Source organism: Apium graveolens, chromosome 7, assembly GCF_009905375.1.
Source record: "Apium graveolens cultivar Ventura chromosome 7, ASM990537v1, whole genome shotgun sequence".
Classification (NCBI taxonomy): Eukaryota; Viridiplantae; Streptophyta; class Magnoliopsida; order Apiales; family Apiaceae; genus Apium; species Apium graveolens.
Window position 1 is genome coordinate 13,688,576 of NC_133653.1, and position 21,984 is coordinate 13,710,559.

The 21,984-nt window shown below is 35.5% G+C and overlaps 2 protein-coding genes and 1 long non-coding RNA gene across 3 annotated transcripts; 2 read left to right on the forward strand and 1 right to left on the reverse strand.

Annotated features, from left to right (window-relative positions):
* Positions 1-8,216: 8,216 nt before the first annotated feature.
* On the forward strand, positions 8,217-8,861 carry LOC141673289 (uncharacterized). The gene has a single exon (XM_074480025.1). It carries the CDS (start codon positions 8,217-8,219, stop codon positions 8,859-8,861), a length of 645 nt encoding a protein of 214 aa, XP_074336126.1.
* Positions 8,862-12,381: 3,520 nt separating this feature from the next.
* On the forward strand, positions 12,382-17,156 carry LOC141671617 (mechanosensitive ion channel protein 10-like). The gene is made up of 7 exons (XM_074477896.1): positions 12,382-12,498; positions 12,914-14,375; positions 14,476-14,596; positions 15,432-15,725; positions 15,800-16,002; positions 16,174-16,445; positions 16,811-17,156. The coding sequence occupies exons 2-6, from the start codon at positions 12,922-12,924 to the stop codon at positions 16,421-16,423; spliced, it is 2,322 nt and encodes a 773-aa protein (XP_074333997.1). The 5' UTR covers positions 12,382-12,498; positions 12,914-12,921; the 3' UTR covers positions 16,424-16,445; positions 16,811-17,156.
* Positions 17,157-18,641: 1,485 nt separating this feature from the next.
* On the reverse strand, positions 18,642-20,026 carry LOC141672482 (uncharacterized). Its single transcript, XR_012555550.1, has 3 exons — positions 19,789-20,026; positions 19,374-19,602; positions 18,642-19,225 (listed from the first exon to the last, which is right to left on the reverse strand). It is a non-coding gene; the product is annotated as an uncharacterized LOC141672482 (long non-coding RNA).
* Between the last annotated feature and the right edge of the window lie 1,958 nt (positions 20,027-21,984).

Here is a 21,984-nt window from a genome sequence, read left to right on the forward strand (position 1 = left end):
AAGTTTGGCATGTCTCTCACTAATTCATTTTTAACCATGGTATTAATTTCTTTGTAATTCAGGTGAGAGAGCTTCTTGTGCCACAGCTTGCCTTGCTCAATAAATGCCTTGGTATAGAAGCAACAGATTCCATCCTTATTTGCTGAGTATAAATCTGCAATAAACAAGCTTCTCTTTCTTGCTCCTTTCAAAGCAACTTCACCAGTCTTTTTATTGATTATTGAGTAGTCTTCTTTGTCAAATGAAACCTTGAACCCTCTATCTGTGAATTGACTGACACTCAGGACATTCACCTCAAGACCAGTTATCAGTGCTACATCTTTGATGATAACATTTCCAGAAACTAACTTGCCAATCCCATTGTGAATCCTTTGTTGTTGTCTCCAAAAGTCACCAATGGGCCAACCATCTCCTCAAATTGTGATAACATGGCTTTATCACCTGTCATATGCATGGAGCATCCACTGTCTATGATCCATATGACCTTCTTCACTTTGCCATGCACACAAAGAGGATGAAGTGTGTTTAGCTACCCAGACAGTGTTGGGTACTTTCTTCTTGTCAACGGAATTTACAGAAGTAGAATTTGTTGATTCAGAAAGAACAGTGTTCAATGATTGATTTGTATTTTCCTTTTTAGCTGTAGATCCAAGTTTAACTTCTTTGAGATCTACTCTCAGTTTATGACAGCTTGTCATCACTTTCATATTGCAAGGAATGCAATCAAATTTATCATAAAAGGAATAAGGATCTTCAGCATTTGCTTCATTATATTTGCAGACTCCCACTTTTGGCTTACTAACAGCCTTTTTACAAAGGTGACTTAGATGATTTGTAGAGCCACACTTTTGGCATTGTTTTCTGGAAGCATCTGACACAAATGCAAAGTTATTTCTCTTGTTCACTCCAATTTTCCCATTCCTGTTCTTCTTTTCTTTCTTGCATTCTCAGTCTTGATTTCTTTGATTGGTGTCTTAGAAACTTGGTTGACCATGGGCTTCTTCTTAATTTTAGCAGTAGGAGTAGTTTCTTCATTTTTCTTCTCATTGTCTTCATCTGCAAGTTCTTGCTTGATGAACAACTCTTCTTCACTAAAATTGACTTCACATGCCTTGAACAAAGGTGCATCAACTTTTCTCAGCATAACGGGGACATCTTGATTTGTAATTGTTTTTCCTTTGTCACCTTCATTTTTCTTATTGTTGTTCAAGACATCATAATCTAAACCAATAGCTATATTAGCACATGGTTTGTTCTTCTCATGGCACTGTCCAACCAACTGAGATGTATTTTTGAAAGACTTCAATTTCACCTCATTATTCTCCAACTTTTCCCTCAACACAACTTCTATTTCACTTGCATACTTGATCTTGTTTTCCAGATATTCATTTTTTTGCTTGATTATTTCAAGTTCAATAAGCTGCAATTCCAATTTTTGCTTTTCGATGTCAAGTTTTTGTTTTGTCTTTGACAGTCTACTAACCTCCTCAGTAGCTACCACCATGCTTGTGTGGATGTGAAACATCTCTACACTCATTTTTTCAATAGTTTCTTTATATTGGCTTGTATTTAAATCAATAGTAGTTAGAGTTGGTACATCTGATTTTGATGAGGATGATTTTCCTTGCTCAAGAGCCATAAGTGCATAATTTCCAAACTCTTCATTCTAATCTTCTTCATCAATATCATCTCAACTCTTGCCTTCAGCTATGTAAGTCTTTCCCTGTTGTTTCTTCAAGAGAGCTTCATACTTTGCTTCCAATTACAGATAAGCTTCATCCTTCTTCACTTTCTTTGGCTTCCTGCACTCAGTAGCAAAGTGCCCCAACTCATCAAAGTTGAAGCACCTTATCTTTGATAAGTCAATATATCCAGTCTTTTAGCCACCTTTTCTAGCTGATTTATACTCAGTTTTTGGTTTCCAATTATTGTTGTTGGAGGACTGTTCCTCGTTCTTGAAAAACCTTGGCTTATTAACCCTAATGTTAGAAAATTTTCTAGCCAGGTAATCCATGGATTGATCCATCTCATCTAGCTCATCAAGGGTGTAGAATTCATCTTCCTCTAGCTCCAAAATAACTTGTTTATGAGGTCCTTTGTTCTTTTGCTCCACTACATGAATGACTGGAACTTGAGCATCTTGTTCATCTTCACTTGCTTCACTGTTATTGATAAATAAGGCACTGGAACCATCAACCACATGTCTTTGGTTTGCCTTTAATGACTTTCTTTGCAACATTTCAAGCTCATATCTCTTCAAGATCCCATATAAGACTTCCAGTGTCATTCTGCTCAAGTTTTTTCCTTTTCTAATAGCTTAATCTTCTGTTCAAGGTGGTCAGGAAGAGCTAGAAAAAACTTTAGGTTAACCTCCTCAGCTTTATAATATTTATCATGAAGTTGCAAGTCATTTATCAGTTTGTTGAACCTTTCAAAAACTTCAGTAATTCCTTCTTTAGGCTTGTCCATAAAACCCTCATACCGAGACACCAGTATTCTCCTTTGATTAGACCTTACTTCCTCTGTACCTTCACACAAAATATCAATCTTCTCCCAGATCTGTTTGGCTGTGTCACGGTTGACAATATTGTTGTACATGACATTGTCAAGTGACTCTATCAGAATTAGTTGCAAGCCACTATCCAGAGAGACTTTCTCTTTTTTCAAGTTCAATGTATTTTGAGGGGTCTTTAGGGGCAAAGTGAGCTGGAATGACTATGTCTCCATCAATAGATTCATCAACCCTTTCCATGGGAATAAAAGGGCCATTCTTGAGAATCTGGATGTACATTGGATTGGCCATCCTTATGAACAGTATCATCTTTTCTTCCAAAGTGTATGGTTGATTTTATCAAAGGCTGGTATCTTGATACTGCTTATCTTTGTGCACTAATACTTCTAAGATCTTTATCTGTTCACTTTCAGATTTTGCTCTGATACCACTTATTAGATATTGAGTACAATACATAGGGGGTGAATGTGTTCTTTGGATTTTTAGCCTTTTTAATCTTGTTTGGATATTATGAACAAAGAAGTTTAATATTTGCAGAAATATTGTGTTAACAGAAATAAATCAACAAGCACAGTATTTCAAAACTCAATTAATTTGTATTAATTAAGTTTGTCTTGTTACAAATTTTATGTTCTTAAAATATAATAACTCGTCTTCTTCATTGTGAATACAAGAAAATTTGAATCTGTTTGTTACTTCTAAACTAAGGACCAGTACATGCTTTACACACTAGCAGCACGGGTTTACAAGACTTGCACTAAAATGTACTAAACTACTATCTAAAGGAACCTTTTTCTATTTTCATTTCTAGCCTAGAAAAACTGCGCAGAATATTGCAGGTTTGTGACCATCCTTTGTCCAGTTAATCTTGGCCCATGATCTTGTATTCTCCCAGTTATTTTGCAGACGTTTCAATCTAGTGAAAAGATCGTTTGTTGACTGATAATCTTGAATCTTGAACTTGTATGCATTTTGTATTTGAAAGGCATATCGAGATCTTCAGTTGATTCTATAGAGAAAGGACATCCGGATAAGTATAATGACTTATCGAGATCTCTGAGTTCTCAATAGGTATATTTGACTTGTCGATGTCTCTTGATCTTTGCATGTGAAGTGACTTGTCGATATGTCTGAGATCTCTACATGTAGAAATGACTTGTCGATATCTCTGAGATCTCTACATACACATTTTGACTTGTCGATATCTCTGAGATCGCTAATGAGAAATTGACTTGTCGATATCTCCAATCTTCACATCTTTATTTGACTTGTCGATATCTCTGAGTTCTCTACATGCAGAAATGACTTGTCAATTTCTCCAGTTCTCTACATCTTCATTTGACTTGTCGATATCTCTGAGACTTCTCTATAAGCCATTTTGGACTTCTCGATATGTCATTCTGGACTTCTCGATATTGCTTGATTTGTGACTTTTCGATATCTTGACTTAGAACATTTTTCATAGAACAGTATTATTCAACTCCAAGCTTCCACACTTTTCTCTGAGGCATGATCATGGTTTGATCTTCTTCCAGAGTTTATTCCTTAGCTTGAATCTGTTCACATAAAAATACTCCATTCTAATCTTCTATCCTTTTTACATACTCAAGAAATATAATACAGAATACAAAATTGATTATCAAACAACTAAGTCTTAGGGTTGTCAATGTGACTTAGTCTTGTTATTATACAGGCATCTCTTGCACAACAGAATTCTCAACATCCTTATCCTTGGTCACAAAATTGTACTTCACATCGATCCAGTATCCCTCAGGAGTAAAGGGTATGGACCGATCCGGGAGCTTCTTATACCGAAACCTACTGATAACCTCGGTCGAAGTCGCCGTTGTCTTACCCATCTCAACCCGGATTTGATCTCTATCGGAAGAATCCGGAACACTCTCCTGGATTAATGAACCCGTGTAACAAGTAAAGGGTCTCTTAGCAAGTTGCTAGGTAAGGACCATATACATATTAAAATCAATGTGAGTTAGTCTGGCTCCCTACAAGTTTTATATTTTTACTAAGTGGTCCGGACCAGGCACGTTATGTTAGTTCTACCATAACCTGTAAATCCGGACCGACAATGCAAGTCCAACCCGACCATACATCAATAATCCGGATTAGAACTACCCCAAAAACTATATTCCTACTTATCAAAAACCAAAGCAAAAAACACTTTCATTCACCCATACCCGGGTATGCCTTCAAACCCGGGTATGAACATACTACCAGGCTAAAACAGCAAACAGAAAAACAAAAACAAAACCATACCCGGGTCTACACCTTTCAACCCGACTATAAACAAAAACCCTAACCCAATAACAGTTTCTACCAAGAATCAAAGACCAAATTATATCCTTTTTACAGATACTTACATACATTTTAACCAAGAACACCAAGAACACACATGCAAACCCAAAAAAATCCAAGACAATTTCGAAATAAAAACAACAAATCCTCTATAGATCTGGGCAAAAAAATCGAAATACTACACAAAACTAAAATATCTATCACAAAAACAACACAACCAACCAATATTCTACTTCAAATTTATGGATGAAAACAAAAAACAAGAACATGCGAGAACTCTAAAAGAAAATAAGGAAGAGAAAAAGCAAGAAAACTCACGTGTCGATCGAGAACGGCGACGGCAAACGGCGGAACAACGGCAAGAGACCAAAGCCAAACCTTCGAAGCTTCAAGAAATTCCAAAGAAAAAATAGAGCTGTGACTGTTGGAGCTTTTTTTTGTGAGAATAAAAAAGTGAGAAGGGAATGATGCATCCTTTTATAGGCACAGGGGCATGGAACCGTCCCTGCCACGTGACAGGAAACGATTGGGCAACTCTTCAGTTACGCCTATACATATATATATATATATATATATATAACACATTAAAGCCCATAATGATTAAGGGGCATATTTCAAGGAGAAGTAACTCCCCATAATTCAAATTGAGGGGGGGGGGAAATTGAAAAAACGTTACAACTCCCCCAGATTTTTCGGAATTCAAAGCCTCCTACCCGGATCTTATCTTCACAACCGGAACCATTTTCTCCTACTTGAATCCGGATTGGTCTCTATAACACCATACCCGAATTGGGGATTAAGAAAGAAGCAATTTTTTTTTTGAGGCAACCAATTTCTCCTACTTGAATCCGGGTTGGTCTCTACAACACCATACCCGAACTAGGGGGCAAGAAAGAAGCAAAATTTTCCTAAAGCAACCAGTTTCTCCTACTTGAATCCGGAATGGTCTATACAACACCATACCCGGATTGGGGGGCAAGAAAGAATTAAATTTTTTTTAAAGCAACCACTTTCTCCTACTTAAATCCAAAATGGTCTCTACAACACCATACCCCGATTGGGGGGCAAGAAAGAACCAAATTTTTTTAAGGCAACCAGTTTCTCCTACTTGAATCCGGATTGGTCTCTACAACACCATACCCGGATTGCGGGGCAAGAAAGAAGCAAAATTTTTCTAAGACAACCATTTTCTCCTACTTGAATCCGGGTTGGTCTCTACAACACCATACCCGAATTAGGGGGCAAGAAAGAAGCAAAATTTTTCTAAGGCAACAACAGTTATATAACCTTACTCTACTCCGTCATCCTTAAAATCTACATAAGGGAGTTGGGGGGATGATAGGGTATAAGCAACCCGGATAGAACCCAACCCAGCTCTGGGGTGAGACAAGCTCAGTTGGAGAGCCAAGACCCCCTCACCCGGGACAAGCTAATAAAGAGAGCCAGCTCATGATAGTAATCGGGCCCAGGCCCAACCCAGGAACAAGATCACCTCCCAGCTAGATTCCAATCCGGTTAGAGCAGGCTCGGGGGGGGGCAAACACAGGCATACCCACAGCCCACCAAGGAAGGGCATATTTGCACGTGACAATGAAAGCTATCAACAACCAACAATTGAGATAAGTAATGCACGCGTCACCACACTTTTGGTACATCCTAAAGGTGGTCCTTACCTGGACATGTGTGTGGAATCCATCCGAGCCAGGTGTCCTCTGCCTCCAACAATGAACGGCCCTGATCTAAAGGTACCAACCCCTAAATCCTACCTTTGGGCTATAAATACCCCAAGGGGAAAGGGTTAAGGGATTACGCTCTCTTACACACTCATATACACACACAACCACCTTGCATTCCTATCTATCTTCATCTTCCCCAAAACGAGTTCTTATTTTCACACCGGAGGCGCCGCGGGGCTCAAACCCCCATCCGGTGTTATTTTGCAAACACCCCTCAACAGCTAAATCACACCACCACGAAAAGGTCCAAGTGCGGCGTCGGAAGGAGCAGCCCCGCACACCGGAGTTATCAAGAATGTCAAAATTTTAGGGAACTACAAAGAATCTCGTACTCATATTTTATCCCAAATCCCTTATATTTTGAATTTGAGAGAGCATTTAACTAGTATCTTAGAAATCTTCTAGTTCCAGCAAATTTACATTCCGTGTTCTTATTAGTTTTGTCTTAAAAACTACTCTACTAATAGAATCCCGAACACCATTACTCCATAAGTGGAGAACTGTTGGGGTGGTGTAAGTTCAGGGCCGACCCTTGGGTAAGGCGACCAAGGCGGCCGCCTAGGGCACCACCGCGTACAGGGGCACCAAAATATTTCAATAACATATGTATATAGGTGTATTTATTTTTTATATTATTATTTATTTTTTATTTTTTATATTTTAAAATACAAATTTTAATTAGAATACATTAACATATATGTGATTGGGGGACATATTGAAATTTTAAAATATATTATTATCTTTGTGATAACTTTATTTTAAAATTAAAATATAATTTACTTTAAAAATATAATTAATAAATTTATTTAATAAACAAAACAAAGTAAAAATGTGAAAGGTTTGGAGAAATTGAGTTTTTGGACTATGCGCGTCTATACCCATTACCCCGGATGGCCAGATGAAGTCATATAACAAAAGTACAAAACCCTCTCCTTCCCTCTGCTTAGGCCTTAGCTACCGAATAAAATACAGAACACAGATTGTTCTCTGTTCATTCTGAATATCAATTATCAAAACACTGGAAGTCATCGACTCATCGTGAAGATCGGATCATCTGTGCTTTGCAATTCAGCAATTATAACACATGTATGGTTTAAAGATTTCTATTCTAATTACTTTTTTAATAATATTGTAATTTACTATTTGTTTATTATTATTTTTCAATTTAAGGATTTGATGTGAATAATTAGAGAATAATTGAGATTTGTTTTTGTAAAAAGTAGTATGTCTTTTGTGATTTACTGATTTGGGATTGGTGACTAAAATTAATTGCATTATTTTGTTTGATGACTAGATAATTTGAAAATGAAGCGTGACCAGTTATCGGGGCATCAAAAAAGGCAAAAGAAATTGAAAGTGACGGAAGCAGAGATGGGCTCTCTTGACAAGTTTTTTGGGAAAAAAACAACTAATAGTGGTGATATTGGGGTTCCTATTGAGAATACAAATATTAGAAAAGAATCTGAGAATGAAACTACATATACTGAATTTGAGCAGGAGACTGAAACTGAGGAGCCAGAAACTCAAAATTTAAAAGATGGGCTTGTCGATAATAATGTAGAAGAGACTGAGAAAGAAATTTCAGATGTTAGTATCAATTATGATCCTGGTACGTGGAAGAAAATTGTCACAGTCTAAATCTTGTGCTTTGTGATATGGCAAACTGTTGTAGCAAGGGGTCTAATTTTTTTGGGGTTATACAAAGATTATACACTTTGTTTTCATCTTCAACACAACGATGGGAAATTCTCAAGAAATTTGTTAACGGCCTAACATTAAAGCCACTGTGTGCAACAAGATGGGAAAGTCACATCGAAAGCGTGAGAGCGGTAAGATTTCAGACTTCTAAACTAAGAGATGCATTGGTTCATCTTAGTAATGTAACTCAAGACTCTATGATAAGGTGTGCAGCTAGAAGTTTAGTTGAAAATGAAATTGAGAGTTTTGAGTTTCTATTTTCTATGTGCATCTGGTTTAACTTGTTAAATATCATTAATGCAGTTAATAAGTTCTTACAACTTGAAGATATTGATATTGATATTGCATTGTCAAGATTGGAAGAACTTATAAATTTCTTTAAAGAGTTTAGACAAATAAATTATCCAAATGCTTGGATAGCTTATAGAATCGTTGTGACCATTCCTGTTACAGTGGTAGAGGCGGAAAGGACATTTTCTAGATTGAAACTGATCAAAACTTATCTCCGCTCTTCGATGTCTCAAGATAAACTTAATGGATTGGCTTTATTGTCTATTGAAAGTGAGCTGACAAGTTCTCTAGATTATAGCAAAATCATATAGAGATTCACATCTCAAAAGCCTAGAAAAAAGTTTCAAAATCAATAAAGGTAAACTCATTTTTATAACTTTATTTTGACATTGTTGTGTACTAGTAATGATGACTGTTCTATATTCATGATACTACATCAGTGGCTTGCAGGAGATTATTGCAGGAGGTTATATTCACTTGCTACTTTAGATTCAAGTAAGTTTTCTTTTATACAATGAATATATCTTATTGTGATTTTTTGGTTATGAATATGGGGCACCATTTTTGAATCTCGCCTAGGGCACCCAAATACATAGGGCCGGCCCTGTGTAAGTTGCAACTAAAGAGTCAATAAAGTGTTGGTGTTGTATCCCTAGGGCTGAGCAAACCCGAACCGAAACTGAAAAATCGAACCGAACGAGCTAATTCGGTTCGGTTCGGTCCTAATTTTTTCAAAAATTCGATCTATTCGGTCCAGACCGAATAGACCGGGATAAAATTCGATTCGATTCGGTTCGATTCTCTTAAAAAATATTTCGGTCCGGACCAAATAGACCAAATAGACCAAATCATAATTACTATAATTTCATATTATATACATTTTGCATATATCTTAAAAATTATATTTATAATTTATAATTTGTAATTGTATTAATACACTGTTAGAACTCCACATATCACATTACTTTATTTTAGATTTTATAATTTGTGGTTTAATTTTTAATGCAATTTTCTTTTTGAAAAAAATTCGGCCTATTTAGTCCAAAACCGGACCGAACTGAATTATTCCGGTTCGGTTCGGTTCGGTTCGGTCTATAATATAACTTCGGTCCGATTTGGTCCAAGAAAAAATGATTATTCGATTTTTCGGTTTATTCGACCGGACCGAACGAATGCTCAACCGTATGTATCCATGTGCCCGGATTTAGATAAAAAAGTTGCAACTAAAGTAAACAATGCTAACATGTTCCTAGGATTTGCTACTTACTCAAGTTTATTATAATATTCAAAAGTCGGTGAATTTGTTAAAAATCAATGTTAAAGATTTTTGATTTGCCTGCATTGTAGTTGCCAATATTATTATCAGGACTTGCTAATTATAGTGTAGTTTACTAGAATTTTCAAATTTATTGCAAAAATATTTCAAGCGAGCTTGTAAATTAATATTATAAGTCTTTTTGTTAAATAAACATATTCATACACTGGCGAGTTTTTAATTTTTAATATCTAACTATAATAAGAGATGACCTCTACCTCAAAAGATATTTGAACGACATTAACAAACAAATATAATGAAAAGTTATCTTCTTCTTTACACAAACATCCTTTAATCACAAATTTCCAGGTCTAATAATTAAAAGAAATCATGCCGAGGCCAAATATATACTACCAACTAAAGAAGGGTGTTTTGCCTTTTCAAATCTCACAATCAAAACGTTTTTTTATTCAATCCTCGGTGTAAACAAAATCAATATAAGATAATTTTTCCGTCCTAATTTTTTTCTCTTCAATTCTTATGCATATTTTAAAATGTCTTGATTGTATATTTCCTTTAATTACTTTTAAATCTTTTTGTAAATAAAAAATATAATTTTAAACTTTTATTCATAAAAAAATTGAAAAATAATTAATAAAAATATGATGTCAGTACACCTTAAATTATATTGAAAAGTCGAATAAGTAATTTGGGATGGAAGGAATATTTTCTATCTTGTTCCAGTAATATAAAATTAAAAAATAAATAAACATGCAGGTCATCATTATAAAAGACAAATGACTTTGAATAAAAAAGATGCTATTGAATTATCCTATCAATACTTTTATATAAAAAGGTAGAAATAGTGGATATTCATAGTCATAGAAAAAGGAAGAAACACTGGAATGTACCAGTTGTCAATGGTTCAGGGTGCTACTTTATGAATTATGAATCTGTTGGTGCGGTGTTGTACTCTTTTTTCTGAATTTTATATAATTTGTTAACTTTGCTCATCCATGTCGTGGAAAACATTTATCATTTGTAATTTATAAAAATTTACTTTTGATTTTTTTTTAATTTTTAAATATGTACTTGCACCTGCAGCACGAAAACTTTTTTAATGTAAATGTAGTAGAGCAATTTAACCACTTTACTCGAAGACATATTTCAAACGAAGATCCACATTATAATATAATATAATAAAATGTCAGTGTAAAAATTTTGATTTGTTTAGAAATATCAAAAGTTCGACTTGTGCTGTCATTTTAAATACAAAAAGAATTTCACATTATACTACACACTTTATTATAAGAAGTGATCGATTTTTTAAAAATTATCGATAAATTAATTAAAAATAAATTATTGATAAATTATTTAATTTGACAAAAATTGTTTTATAAATCACAAATCAATATCTGAACCAAATAATTTTCATTTTCAAAATTTATAATCAGGAGTGCACAGTATTTTATTATTAAAACATTAGACTAATTTTCTTGTGCATCGGGCTTGTATTTTCTTTAATCTACCAAATCATTATAAATGATAAAATTGAATGTCATGTAAACAACTATTTACATTTTACATGTCGACACGAGGTCAATTATATCACGTGTAAAATATATAAAACTGTCCGATGTGAGTTATATTCAATGAATATGACATTTTCGAACATTCATAATCAATGTTTTTGGAATGACACAGGAGGAACAACTGGACAAACTAATGCAAACAAAAAAACACAAAGGAATTCTTTATTTAATCTATATATATACCTCTTTAGGCTAGAAAAATCTAACTTTTTTTCAATATCTTTTAATTATTTTTTATTATCATGACCATATAAACACAATCAACTCTAACAAAAAATAACAAACAAATAATATTATATGTCAACGGTTCATTGGTTAAGGTAGGGGTATAAACAAATCAAATTGTTCACGAACTACTCTAATTCAATTCATAATATTCGAATTCGGCTCAGTAACAATTCAAATTTTATTCCAATATACTACAATTTTCGTCCATCACCTACCAAACTCGATTCGCCCAACAAAAATCCCACTTTTCATGCCAAACGATCAATTGCCATCAATAAAGTCGAATTTGAACTCGAGCTTTTTGAATTATTTATCGAGTCGAGTTTGAGTTTCAAATTATTCGGTTCGTAAGATTAGCGAGTGTTTCTATTTTTTTTATTTTTTTAATAACATAAATATATTTTTATATAAATATTTCGTAATTTAATTACCTATCATATTTTGAGTTTTTATTCATATTTAATGAAATTTATTTGAGCTTTAAATAAAATTCGAACTCAAAGTCCCAACTTTTTTAATCGAGTTCAAACCGAGCCTAGTAATATTCGACTCGGCTCGAAGGCTCCCGTCCCCGGGGTCAAGAGTTAGAGTGTAATTATATAGCGAAAAAAGTCACATTAATACCAGTAGTTTAATATTAGTGCTCCTGTTTTTTTCATAGTCGTTTTGACTTTTCTGCACTCATTTATAAGTGCTCAAAAAAAATTTAAATATAATAATTTTTACCATGTGATGGATAAGATATTATGCAAAAAGGTCAAAAAGACAATTAAAATAAATGTAAGAGAGGGAGGACCGGAATACTACTAATAGTAGTTCACTTGCTGTGCTTCAAAACATCCTCAGTTTAACTTCCCGGAGACTCACCTTCCGGTAAGAATTCATCACTCTTTACTTAAAATAATTTTTGTAAATGTATCTAAGGTAGCCCACTTCATTATATTATGTTTCATTAGTTTGTATGTTCAACCTTGGACTGGTCCAATAATGTTTGTGTAATATTTATTAATGAGTTTCTAGCTTGCTCACTGCTATTTTTATGAACTGTTATGTATTATAATGATATACATACATGATACATGTTTTTAATAGTAATTGGACAGCTCAAGACTCATGTAGTCCAAGATGTGATTTAGTTCTAAATAGCAAGTGTGATTTTTTTATAAAAAAGTTACTTTTTTATTATGTTTCTTGTGTGATATGAAGCTCTAATTGGTGATTTGTTGGTACCCTTTTTAGTATTTTTTGTGTAAAGATTATAGAATCTGTTTAATCTTTGTTTTGTTAGGGGATTTAATGGCTACAAATGTTAGTAGTAATGCAAAGAATGGGGAAATTAGTATGCTTGATACCAAAAAAAGTGGTGATGTTGTTGTCATGGTCTCTGGCCAAGAAAAAGATGCCAAGAACTCGCCACGCAGACTTTCGAGTGATTCTCATTTTGAAGGTGTGAGGTTTGCACCAATAGGAACTCCTTCCCCTGAGCATGCTAGGTTTGCTCCTAGTCCTAATAGGCCTCCTAAAATCCCAACAAAGGAAACTATAGCACCACGAAAAGCTCTTGCTAGATCAGTGTACTCGAAACCTAAGTCAAGATTTGGTGAGCAGCCAATTTCAGTTGAGTCGTATATGCTTGAAGAGGATAGTTCTTTTATGCAAGATTGTTTGAAATCTAGTGGTAATTCGCCTGCTAGAAATATGTCTACTCAGGCATCGCCTAATAGTAGAGCTGCTTCGGCTCATACTTCGTTTAAAGATATGAATAGGAATGTTTCGATGAATACTCCTAGGACGCCTTTGATGGCGTCTCCGGGGGGCGTTTTGGTGGATGAGGATGAAGAGATTTATAAAAAAGTAAGTAGCCGAAACAAGTTGAAGTACAAAAAGGTGAAAATTAAGGTTTTGATGGAGTGGCTGGTGTTTCTAGTAATTTTGGGAAGTTTGATTTCATGCTTGACCATTGATAAATTGGAGCATACAAGGATATGGGGATTGGAGTTGTGGAAATGGTCTATGCTTGTAATGGTTACTTTTTCGGGTATGTTATTCACTAATTGGTTTATGCATTTTGTGGTGTTGGTGATTGAGATGAACTATTTGTTCAAAAAGAAGGTGTTATATTTTGTTCACGGCTTGAAGAAGAGTGCCCAGGTCTGTCTTTGGTGGACTTTGATTCTTATAACTTGGCTTTCGTTGTTCAACAATGGGGTTCATCGATCAGCCACTGCAACTCGAGTTCTAGATTATATCACGTGGACTATTGTATCTGTGCTCATATGCTCATTCTTGTGGCTGTTTAAGACATTGCTTCTTAAGATGTTGGCTTCTTCTTTCCATGTAAACACGTTCTTTGATAGAATTCAAGAATCAATTTTCCATCAATATGTTCTCCAGATCCTGTCAGGGCCTCCGCTTCTGGAGTCGGCTGGGATGCTAGGAAGAGCAAACAGTGCCAGTCAATTTAGTTTCCGAAGTACGAAGAAAGGGAAGCCAGGGAAAGAGGAGACCAAGAAGGCGGTGATTGACATAAACAAACTGCACCAGATTAAACAAGAAAAAGTTTCTGCTTGGACTATGAAGATACTGGTCGATGTAATTTCTAATTCAGGGTTGTCCACCATTTCCAGTTCTCTAGATGAAACTGATTATTACGGTAACAATGAACAGACTGATAAGGAGATAACTAATGAGATGGAAGCAATTGCAGCTGCCTATCACATATACAGCAATGTGGCCCAGCCTAATTCCAAGTAAGCAAATTCATCTTAAGAGTGTTTCTTACTCTACTTCTTTTTTCTGCAAACTGCAGCTGTCTTCATTCTTTTTCAATTGAATGTTTCCAATCCTTAGGTACATTTATGATATAGATCTGAGGAGATTCATGCTTAAGGAGGAGGTCGATTTTGTGTTTCCTCTGATAGATATAGCTGAAACAGGACAGATAGACAAGAAAGCTTTGACAGAATGGGTGGTAAACTTCTATTCTTTAACTAATATATTAGAACTGAGTGGTATTATTTCTCTTTCTTTCGTTTTTGTCAATTCTACTGTATTGCGGTTTTAACCCTTTAATTATTCATAAACCTTACTCTCGCAGTTATTTTATCAGATGAAATATACAGTTTTAAATATCAGACTTGTAAGAAGAAAAATTGCTCATTGATGCTATAATTATACTTGTTTCTTTTCCTTTAGCATGGTAAGACAGAGGTCATACTTAAGGTCCTAGTGCAGATGGGTTTGCATTCACAAAATAGTTGTAACTCCTACATTCTAGCTATAAAATTTATCTGTTATAAAAATCACCGATTTTACTGATTAATCGTTATAGGGTACTCTACCGATTCGATTCTAATATCCGATTAATAAGTGCATATTTTTCTTAAACTAATATATCAAGCTTAATAAATTAAATGTAATTATGTTTTTTAAAATACATCTGATTAGTATTCCAATTAATCATTCCGATTATCCGATAAATTACTATAAGGTATCTCTACCGACTAATTTCGATTCCTATCTTCTAGAACACTAAAAATTTACACAAAACCCCTATCCTTTTAAGTAGGCTGCACTTAATCCTGCTCGGCTGCTCCTGACGCTGGAGTTGCTAATAATGCAAGGGGTCTGAAAACCACAGGATTCTAGTCTCTAGTATAATTAACAAGAAATTCTATTATCATTTAAAAATAAATAAACCTTTTTTTTCCTTTCGGTTTGGAGGATGATTTACTATATCAAACCCCAATGTATTATTGGTAATGAATAAATTCTTAACATGATATAAATCCTTGTCACTCATGCAGGTGAAGGTTTACAATGGTCGAAAAGCTCTAGCCCATGCATTAAATGACACCAAAACAGCTGTGAAGCAACTGAATACCCTTGTTACAGTGATATTAATCGTTATCATTTTAGTAGTCTGGCTACTTTTGGTGGAAATTGCGACAACCAAAGTACTCCTCTTCCTTTCATCACAGCTTGTTGCAGCTGCCTTTTTGTTTGGAAACACCTGCAAAACAATATTTGAAGCTATTATATTCGTATTTGTGATGCATCCATTTGATGTCGGTGATCGTTGTGTCATTGATGGTGTACAGGTAATTTTACTGATATTATTAATTGGATCTTGTTTATGTGATTGATTAACTGATTACTGTGTGCATTTTTGCAGATGATAGTTGAAGAAATGAACATTTTAACAACAGTCTTCTTGAGATATGATATGGAGAAGATATACTATCCAAATTCAGTCTTGGCCACTAAGCCCATTAGCAACTTCTACAGAAGCCCAGATATGGGAGATTCACTGGAGTTCTCTATTTGCTTTAGAACACCGGTAGAGAAAATCGGGTCTCTAAGAGAGAAGATCAAGAAGTAAATTGGTTCCTTGGTCTCGTCTATTTTAAAAAACAGAGTTCTATTTTTTTATTTAATAATTAATGAAAAAGCAGGACCGGAACTTGGTTTATTTGTGTTTTTAACCTATATTGTCCTCCGTTCCGTATCTTGTCAATTGTTCTCAGTATTTATTTCAATTGTGTCCAGGTATTTAGAGAGAACTCCTCAGTACTGGCATCCAAACCACAATTTGGTTGTGAAGGAGATTGAGAATGTAAACAAGATAAAGATGGCACTCTTTTTCAATCACACAATGAACTTCCAAGAATTTGGAGAGAAGAACCGGCGAAGATCTGAACTTGTCATAGAAATGAAGAAAATATTTGAGGAGCTAGGTATCAAATACAATCTACTTCCTCAGGAAGTTCAAGTTGTGAATTCAAATGCGGCCAGATGATTTCTTCTCCTCTTGTGTTCAAGTATGTCCCCGTGTACCCAATAATAATAATCTTAATTCAAACGAGTAGAATTCTAAAATAGAAATTTGTTGGTCTGATTTAAGTAATACCAAGTTTCGGGACCCTACGATCATCAAATAAAGCAATCTTATTCACAGAAAATTATGGAGTACTTTATTTTTTATGATTGTGGTGTTCATGGTCTATGTGACGAACAGAGTTGACCCTATAATATTGTATCATGTGAAAGGTGAAACCTTAGAAAAGTTCAGATTGGAAGTTATGCAGTAATTGTAGAAGTTTTACATGAATACTTGTCACCGGAAGTTATATGAATCTGACAGTGGCTACAAATAACATTTCTTTGAACTGCTTTCCCTTTACAGCTTTGCAACTTGAGCCTCGTATGATATAATGAAAATGCCATAAATTTGAATGCCCTGCTACAATTTTCTGGAGAGTGTTTGTTGGCGCGGTGGAAATGTGAATGTTAGGTGCCTCCGTAAAGCTGCACAGACTTCAACTCTGTATTCGGAAGGCTGTCCCTGAGGTTGTCTTGGCTGGCAATTGCTAAAACTATCTCTTAAGAGGGTTGCTCGGAGGGAGTTAATGACCTTTTGTTTATCGAACTTGGACAAAAGATGTAAAACTTGGTTGTTTTTCTTTGGACTTCATATTGCCTGAGACAAGTTTGTAATATTGTGTCCGTTTGAAAAATCTTAAAATAACTAACTTACGACTTAAAATGAATAAGTGAATTATAAGTGAAAAATAGAAAAATACTTATAAGTTAAAATAAGTGTTTGAATAATTTTACTTATAAGTCAGAATTTTTTTTTCTTAAATGAACTAAAATAAATAATTATTTAATATAATTATCTTAATTCTTGAATTTTAAGTTTGGTTAACATTTAAAAATATATATTTTAAAACTGAAGTTAATAAATAAGCGAAAAATCAAAACAAGTTGAAAAAAAATACGTCATTACTAACATTCAACTTATCAGCTTATAAGTTATAAATTCAATTTATAAGTTAGGCGATGAGCTGTTATGGACTTATAAGCCATACTTATAAACCATAAGTAGCTTATAAGTTGGTGATGCCTGTTTCATTTCAAATCAAGTATGCTACTTCACTTGTGTTCATTACTCTTTAAAGCCAGGTATGTGCATTTGACTAGATAAATCATTTAAGACTGCTATAGACATTCTAGACATTCTCTGTTGCCAGTCATATTTTACAGATATCTCACATTCTGACATTAAATAAAGTTGCTCAATGTTCTTATTTCACTACCTACTCGGGCAACTTCGTAGCCATATGAACTATGAAGTACCATAGCGTACTTAAATACCAGCTCCAATTCACACAGAGATATTTGTTTAACCATTTTTCCTAAAATGACAATAGATTTCCTTGAGATGTGTTGTTCATAGTGTTAAAAGATTTTTAGCTCGATTTTCATCCACAATAATTCAGATTATATCATCTATCTAAAATAAATATTATGTACAATTGAAATTAGCAAAGAAAAATGATACAAAGATTAATAATTTAGCGGTTACGTTCGCAGAAGTATGTTGCAACATACTTACCGTGCTTATTAAGCGCGATAAGATATAAATACTAAAACATTTGACTTAAATGTTATAAGAATAACTGGCATCGTACTCCCGTGAAAAAACACATGCTATATTTTACGATATTTATTAAACGTGGTAAGTATGCAGCAATATCTGTTTCTCAAGAATCCAAATTCAATACGTGATACAAAAAATTGTAGAGATATAACAAGGAAAACCAAAAGGAGTGGAAGAAACAGTTTTTCTACGTATATGGATAACCTTATCTCACAAAGCAGAGACAGAGACCAACCACATGTCCACATAGGACAGAGAAATTGACACATCATCAGAAAAATACTTCGAACTTTCACCTCTCATTTTAATTCATATAACATATCCACCTCACCTAATCTTCTTCTCAACCAAGCAGCCAGAACTCACAAACAAGAACACCAAAACAAGCCCCAACAATCATCAGAAAGATGGCTTCTGTTACAATGGCAATGCCACTAACAACTGCAAGCCAGAAGACCCTCCAGTCACCAACTTCTGGTCCCTTCTTGAATCCACTAAAACTGTCAAAAAAGACAGTGTCTGTCAACTCAAACTCAAAAACTAAGCTTCAAGTCCAAGCTTCTCTCAAAGAAAAGGCAATCACAGGACTAACTGCAGCTGCATTGACAGCTTCAATGGTGATGCCAGAGACTGCTTCAGCTGCTTCTACTCTCACCCCATCTCTCAACAACTTCTTGCTCAGCATTGGTGCAGGTGGTGTTGTGCTCATTGCCATTCTTGGAGCTGTTGTTGGTGTCTCCAACTTTGACCCTGTCAAGAGAGCTTAATTTGCAGCTATGTCATCTGTGCATTTTAATATATTGTTGTAGCACTTCCTATAGATGATTATGTACAACTACTCTATTGTGTTAACTATATATGTGTGTGATCTATAAAACTTCTAAATGCTTCTTAATATCATTATTATGCTTGAGTAAGTTTCAAATTTGCAGCCTAAAATCATTTACTTTTAAACATTGCTTCGTATACATTATACATGTTTCAAAGAATGTATAGACAATTCATTGAAATAAATCTGTCCCTGAAACCTAGGATCTCCGCCCTGTGCATCAGTTGTCTGAAAAACAGACTCCTGATTTTCCTTTGCAATATGCCACTCCGTGACCAGGGATGAATCTTGCATTCTCCTCCGTGTAGACATGAGTTTCGTTCTTTAACCTGTGATAGATGATATATAAGGCTATCATTTCTACATATCGTTCTTTCAAACATGACATATGCCTGAACGTTAGAACGTTGAATGTTTTCAAATCTTACATTTGGGAAATTATCTTATTCAGGATGGTGGATGAGTAGAGGAAAGTACCATTTAATTAGTTTAGTTCTCCCTCGATTCTTTCTTCAATTTTCTTGTCTATTTCTGCAGCATCAATGCTTAGTGGTTGATCCGATGCCTGGATTTTAGACAAATCTACGTAACATGTCTGTAGATGCTAATTGTTAATCGATCTTTAGTCATGAGCTTCCTTATAACTTACCATATGCCCCCCATGTATCAGCAAAAGAAGGCACATGTGCTGTATATACCACTACATCTGCACAAAAGAAGTAATAAGATTGTTTGTACTACACAATTAATAGATCATACGAAGCAAATATCATCTTTGTCGTTGACACGTAAACTTTCTGGCTAGGATTCCCCAGTATTCTGTTTGAAATTGGGAAGTGATTTGCTTAAAAAGAAACAAAAGTTTTTAAGGCAGCATAAAAGAGTTACTTACATTTGATAATCAACACATCCAAAGAAAGCTTCCTTGTTTGCACTCAAATGTTTAGTGCAAAAATCAACTATCTCCTGCAATTCATTAGTGAAATCCACCTCCTATTGTATATCAACATATTTCATATGTACACATCCATGCTACTAATTCTTCATGTTCAGTCTGGACTATAAAAACTTTACAAGATCGATTGGAGTTCCAAAAAAGAAAAACAAATCTCAATGGTTTTCAATACCAGCCAAGTTTCAACCTAAGCTAGCCCCTCTCTGGTTATGCCATTTTGCGTGTTTTTTGATAAGAAATTTACCTCATCAATGTCACACATGATAGTACATGTAGCTCCTGCAAGAAGTAGTTCTGGACTCCTAACTCCATATGGCTCCTGGAAGGACTAGTCCTGAACTCCTAACTCAATCCAGTCCCGCGCACCTCCAATCCCGACTAGCCCAGTCCAGCAAATCCAACCTCGGGAAATCCCAGCACGTGAGACACTTGCCCAAGCATATGACAGGGACAACTGTCACCCATCAATCATGGGAATAATCAGGACATGTGTCAGAAGATCCTCAGAACATTCCGTGGCCAGTCCCACGCTGAAACGTGTAAAACATCCACTTCAGCCAGGTGTCCTCCGCTCCCAGAACCAATGGCTACGATTTAAAGGTACCAACCTCAAAATCCTATCCTTGGGCTATAAATAGCCCAAGAAGGTAAGATATTGGGGTTAATCACTCTCTCACACTCATATACACACATAGCCACCTTGCATTCCTATCTATCTTCATCTTCCCCAAAAGCGAGTTCTTACTCTCACACCGAAGGCACCGCGGGACCCAAACCCCCCTTCCGGTGTTGTTTTGTAGGAACCCCACCACAGCTACACCTCTACAGCGGCGAAGGATCCAGGCACGGCGTCGAAGGAGCGGCCCCGCCACGAGGAGTTATCATTTGCGCTAGAAGGAGGGGCTCTCCATCCTTGGGTCTCGGTGCCCCTAGATTCACCTTCATCAGCAAGCTCTTGAAAGAGTTTTTAACTTGTAAGAACCCAAGCAACTAAACTCTCTCATAAAAATGAATGTTGTTTATTTAAGCCAGGTTTGTGTGTGATCGTTATTTTAGGCCACGTTTGTGTGAGCCATGTTTTGTTGACTTAAGCCACGTTTGTGTGTGCTATTCTTGGTTTTGATCGTTTTAGAACCCCGATTTTACTCTAGTTTGCATATTGTCTTTGTGCTCTACAACCCCGCTACACTTGTTCTACCACATTGTTGAGTAGTCCCAGAAGATTGTTTAAACTAGTCCCAAGAAACTATTTGTTAGTGTTTGTTATTGTTCTAAATAGTTTTTGCAATTTTCAAAAAACAACCTTAGATCGGTATTTTCTGTAGCATATTGTTGTTATTTGTTGTTGGTATTGTTGAGAAATGGCAAGACCAGGAAAGCATATTTCTGGGAGACCATCTGCTAGCACTCAGGTCCAGGAGCCGGACCACTCCCAGGCCCTTGATCTAGGAGCCGACAGAGAAGCGTTCCAGGAGCAACCATTGCAACACACTCCCGTTATGGAGAGAATTGTAAACACCCGGGACGCTAGAAGCCTTATTGATCTGAACCAATACAAATACACTAAAGTCCCGGTGGCCGAAAAACACATGGCTAACCTTATAAGTGATGAACTAGCAGAAGCAATCCGGCTCTACAGGCAGGAGCAAACTCAACTCCAGAAAGAAGCCGAAATTGACGAAGAACCGGAGGAGTCCGGGGACTCCCAACAATCTAAAAGATTTGTATTTGACCGGATTGGAGCTAAGGGAAAGGAAAACAAAAAGGATCAGGGTAATAAGAAAGAAGCAGAAGCTGCTAAGCAGAGAAGGTTGGAAGAGATGCGGGAGGAAATCAGAAAAGAGGAAGAAGCAACGCTCGAGCTAAAGAAAAGAAGCCACCACTAGTCCGGACAAGATATTAGTCAGGTATAGAGCAACCATATTTACTTAGAATTAATTTTGTAAGTAAAGAAGCCCCCACTAGTCCGGACAAGATATTAGTCAGGATTAGAGCAACCATATTTACTTAGAATTAATTTTCTAAGTAAAGAAGCCACCACTAGTCCGGACAAGATATTAGTCAGGACTAGAGCAACAATATTTACTTAGGATTAATCTCCTAAGTAAAGAAGCCACCACTAGTCCGGACAGA

Excerpts from the sequence above, each read along its gene's own strand:
- LOC141673289 (XM_074480025.1), top strand. The coding sequence starts at position 8,217 with ATGGCAAACTGTTGTAGCAAGGGGTCTAATTTTTTTGGGGTTATACAA.
- LOC141671617 (XM_074477896.1), top strand. The coding sequence starts at position 12,922 with ATGGCTACAAATGTTAGTAGTAATGCAAAGAATGGGGAAATTAGTATG. Across the intron at positions 15,726-15,799 it reads GTGTCATTGATGGTGTACAG|ATGATAGTTGAAGAAATGAA; the intron begins GTAATTTTACTG and ends GCATTTTTGCAG. Across the intron at positions 16,003-16,173 it reads CTAAGAGAGAAGATCAAGAA|GTATTTAGAGAGAACTCCTC; the intron begins GTAAATTGGTTC and ends AATTGTGTCCAG.